Source organism: Atta colombica, unplaced genomic scaffold (genome assembly GCF_001594045.1).
Source record: "Atta colombica isolate Treedump-2 unplaced genomic scaffold, Acol1.0 scaffold107, whole genome shotgun sequence".
NCBI lineage: Eukaryota > Metazoa > Arthropoda > Insecta > Hymenoptera > Formicidae > Atta > Atta colombica.
Window position 1 is genome coordinate 2,590,598 of NW_017259192.1, and position 4,654 is coordinate 2,595,251.

Here is a 4,654-nt window from a genome sequence, read left to right on the forward strand (position 1 = left end):
TTAATCAAGCAATACTTGATTTATTGTAGCTTTAATGGAAATGAAATAAAAATAAAAAGTAATATGCAGTAGAGGTAGCTCATTCGATTGTTTGTGAGAATCAGCAGTTTGAATGCAATTCAAGTAATGCAGTAGAGTAGTGCAATCATGCGTCAGACAAGAATGATAAGTAATTAAAACTCGCAACGTCAGCCTGTTTGGATACTTCTTTTTTCATATCATATAGAATTTTGCTAATTCTAAAGAGTTGCGCATTTATAGAAATCTTAAAAGAAATAAAATATGATAGAAAATAAGATATTTAGAATATTATTTTATAATTATATAAAATATTTTATAAAAAGAATTATAAAAAGAAAAGAAGAAACAATTTTATCATTTAATTTTTCAAAAATAAAAGATAATTCAATACATCATCCTTTGTGTATAATTTATTAAAACTTCAATTAACTTTAAGACTTGAAATGAAACTAATTACTTTAAGACTTAAAATGAAACAACCTATCTACGTAAATAAGCATTAGAATTAATTAAATGCGGAGGATATCTGTAATCAGATTAAACTGTAAATAACTATTCAGCCGTTTTAAAGTACTTAAGATAATGAAATAAACTATTAAATTGGAAAGAGAGACAGCCACTTATTCTGTTAACGGTAAGCATTTCACATAATCTGTGTATATGTAATTTTGTACTTAGTCTCTAAACAGAAAATCCGGAAACAATTCCTGCGAATTCTAGGTTTCGCTAAATTAAAAGAATTGCGGCGACTTTTTATTGATCCGAGCCGCGTTAACCACTTAACCCTTAACTTATAAGCAAAGTAAAACAAACTTCTTGTGCAACGGGATAAAAGTAGATTAATTATTTTTACACATGAAATTAAAATTGTTTTTTAAAAAATTGATAAACAGTTAAATCTTTGAAATTTGTTTGACAATAATTATCATAATTGGTTTAAAAAAAAACGAAAAGCTTTTTATTTCAATTTTTATCCATTTTTCTCGTAATTTTTTTGTTCAATTATGGAAATGAAATCTAGTTTAATTTAGAAATAATTTTTTATTATTATAGCAAGTTAAAAAATTACCATTAATATTTAATCGAAGGAGTTCATAATTGGTTTTTAATTTACTTTATCTTTTTGCAATTTTATATGACTCTTTTTCGATGCGATGCGATTCCGATGCGAAAGAATATATATTAGATAACAAATGTATATTCTATGACTAATTTATTAAAATCGAATTAAATGCATCAAATATTCGATTTTTTAAGCTATTATAATTAGTTCTGAAAAGATGAAAAGTTTTATTTTCTAATTTTTTTCCGTAAAGTAAGAATATTCTTCTTTCATCTAATTCTAGGAGATAAAATCTACTGTTTAATTTAGAAGCAGTTTTTGATTATTATAGCAAGTTAAAAAATCACCAATATTTAATCGAACATCAGAAGGGATACATAACTAATTTTTCCTTTATTTCGTCTTTTTGCAATTTTATATAATTTATATAATTCTTCTTATCTATATATGAAGATACCAATGCAAAAAAATATTATATTGTATTGTAATATAATATAATATACATATATTATACCGATCACTGATTTATTTAAGTCAAACTAAATGCGTCCAAGATGCCAGTAAATTTTATATAAAGTATAAATATTAAATAAATGCATTATCACAATTTTAATGTCAAAATTAATATTAAATTAAAGGTCGCATTAATTTACGTAATAAAATTAGATTGTTAATAGAATAAAATTTGTTATAAACTAATTATAAATTAAAAACCACAATTTTAGCAAGTAGTTCAAGGAAAGATGCAGTTTGACATTCTCTGGCCCGCTCTTGGTTCCAGCCCTTCTGCTGGGATTAAACATCGATGGGTCAAGGTCTCCGTTGCTTTGACATACATATACACTCTTGTGTGAAATGTATCTCAAAACTTTCAAAATTGCAACTCTCCAGTCTTCTCCGTGTAATGTGAATTAATTGCGCGGTAATATCGCAATTCAAATACCCTATCTAGTGTAATAGCATTGTTCTGCTATTGTTTTCATATTGAACATATGTTTTCATCCCGACATAAATATCTTTGCAATTTAGTCCCTCAAGAGAGCGAGCGCTTACTGTGCAGTACATAGGAATAGGAATTTAATAAATTTTTTTATATGGGACCTCACTATTAAATTGAGGGTTATCTCAGTGTATTCAAGGGTCCTCACTAGGGAGATCAAGGATTTCGGATGGCGCGGTCTGGGGCTCCTAACTAGGACTTTCAACTAGATAGTGAGAAGATCGTCGAACGATGGTTTCGCAGTGGCAACGTGAAAGGCTCGAGGTCCGCATTGGCATTCGGTGCTACGGCGTGCTCCAACCTGCGCCCATTGTCCTCACGCGCACAATAGAGAGATCTTTCTGACGCGGCGCGCTTGCCTCGGCGCTTGTTGCTTCGATGGTCGGTCTGACTAAACTTTGCCCGGACGTCGCCGCCGTCGTCACTACCGCTACCTCACCACGTGCAATGCACGCCCTCCCCCCCAATAATTTCCCGCAAACGGATATAGGCGCTGAAACCGTATACGCGCTGCGAACCAGAGGAGAGATCTGGTGCCGCGAGAGGGTGAGGAAAATGCGCGACGAGAACGAGAACGGGAACACTGTGTGCGGAAGAGAAAAAGGAGAACCGCCACCGCCACTGTGAGAGAAACGAGATAGGAGAGAACTGTGCCACTGTGGAAAACGGCTACGCGCGCAGTAGGATTCGCCTGGGGATAGGTCAATCAATGACCTATTTAAGGTGTCTTCAGATTGGTCTCCCTCGACACCCGCCACCGCGTTTGCCACATTGGAGCTACTCGTGGCGACAAATACTCGCCCAGTGGCGGAGATTCTGCATTCAACAAATGAGGCGGAAGTGTTGCACATTTGTAGGATGTGAGAAGTTCCATAAGTAAAGACGTAGCGCGAAAACAGAGCAATCAAGCGTATCTTTGAAGAGTTTTATATTCAGAGACATCGTATATATATATATATATAGACGTATAAAGGATGGTTAATCATTCCTTATTAATTTTTAGAAAATATCGATCAAATCTTCGAATTTTTATGCATTAAGTCCTCGAAGAAATTTATATACCTTTCAAGAAAGACAATATTTTCCTTACAATATTTTCCTCAATTTTCCTCATAAAATAAATACATCTTTTCTAATTATGTTAATTTGATTTTAAAGATAAAATTCAGTTAAAAATTTTATGTTGGTACATAATCCTTGATTATTCTAGTTAAATCTAAACAGCATCATAAACTTTTAATTGTTGGAAAAAGAACATAATTAATTTTTGTTCTAATTTAACATGTTTTTATTCTCTTTATCTGTAAAGATACTAATGTGAAATAGCATTGACATTAGGTGTTAATCCATGTATGTATATTATAATGTGGATTTATTGAGATCGAATTTGAATTCATCACACACATTCTGTGCAAGTGTGAATATGTAAAAATCTCGTTGCCGTCGATCATTTGTTCAGCTGGATAAACAGTGTTACCTCGATATTGCCTTCTATCTAAACTTATTTGATAATACGCTGCACATTGCAAGACGACTTAGGAAAATCAACAAATCCTGATAGCTACGGCGAATGCTGACGCACGCGCAACCTTGTGTAGTCAGAGAGATGAAATAAATTCCTAATGAAGATCGACTGGAACAGTTCGCATCAGCTTACCACGACCATGAAAAGCAAATCTGTATTCGTAAAATGTACACAAGGATGACTCCCTCACAAAGCTATCGTAGAAACTCGATATCCAATAATCGCTTTAACTAATTCCGTTTTGGAGGAAAATTTATCTATAAGTCATATCGCTGATAAACGATAAAATATAAACGATAAAAAAACGTATAAAAAAATTTCCTCATTATTAAGAAATGTCGTGAAAATATATAAAAGATATTCTCGTCTACCAAGAGTTCTTTAAATATCATGTGAGAATAATAATCTAATTTTTAAAATTTATTCTTCAAAAATCTGAAAAATGAATTCTAATTCCTCAGACTGTTTCGAAATGCTCAAAACACGTTCAAAAAACAATTTGCTAATTGTACTTTAAAATTTCTTTTAAATAAATTATTTCTAGAAGTATTTTAGATTTTTATGCTGATTGGAGCGCAATGTACGTGCATGTAGGTCGACATATGTGCTACAAAGCAGAGTTTATCATACCGAGTCAAGAAGTATCAAAAGGATATGGATTAGTAATCAGCGCGAGACACCAGTTGCGCGGTCGTGTGGTCTGGTCGAGATATCTGAGAGCGATCGGAATGAAGCCTGGATAGGGTAGATCCTCGCCCTCCTCCTCCTCCTCGTCCTCATCGTCGTCATCCTCATCGTCATCGTCATCATCGTCGTCATCCTCGTCGTCCACGTCATTCTCATCATTCTCGTCATCCTCGTCTTCATCTTCTCCCTCGATTGCTCGCTTATCGGCAGATTCACGAGTCTCATCCTCGTCTTCATCGTCCTCGAGGTCGCTGAGCTCCGCCACGTCGCTATCGGAACCCTGCTCGCCGATTCCGGTCCCACTGACCGCCTTTGATGTGGATCGGTATCGGTATCCCTGAGGATAGTGCAGCGACAT

At 34.1% G+C, this 4,654-nt stretch overlaps 1 protein-coding gene across 1 annotated transcript in view; it reads right to left on the reverse strand.

The window, feature by feature from the left end:
* Positions 1-4,654, reverse strand: part of LOC108692010 (voltage-dependent T-type calcium channel subunit alpha-1G) — a 49,823-nt gene extending 45,169 nt beyond the window's left edge. Inside the window, exon 1 of the mRNA XM_018200087.1 lies at positions 4,266-4,654. Within this exon, the coding sequence (XP_018055576.1) occupies positions 4,266-4,654 (389 nt within the window). The remainder of the gene's footprint in view (positions 1-4,265) is intronic.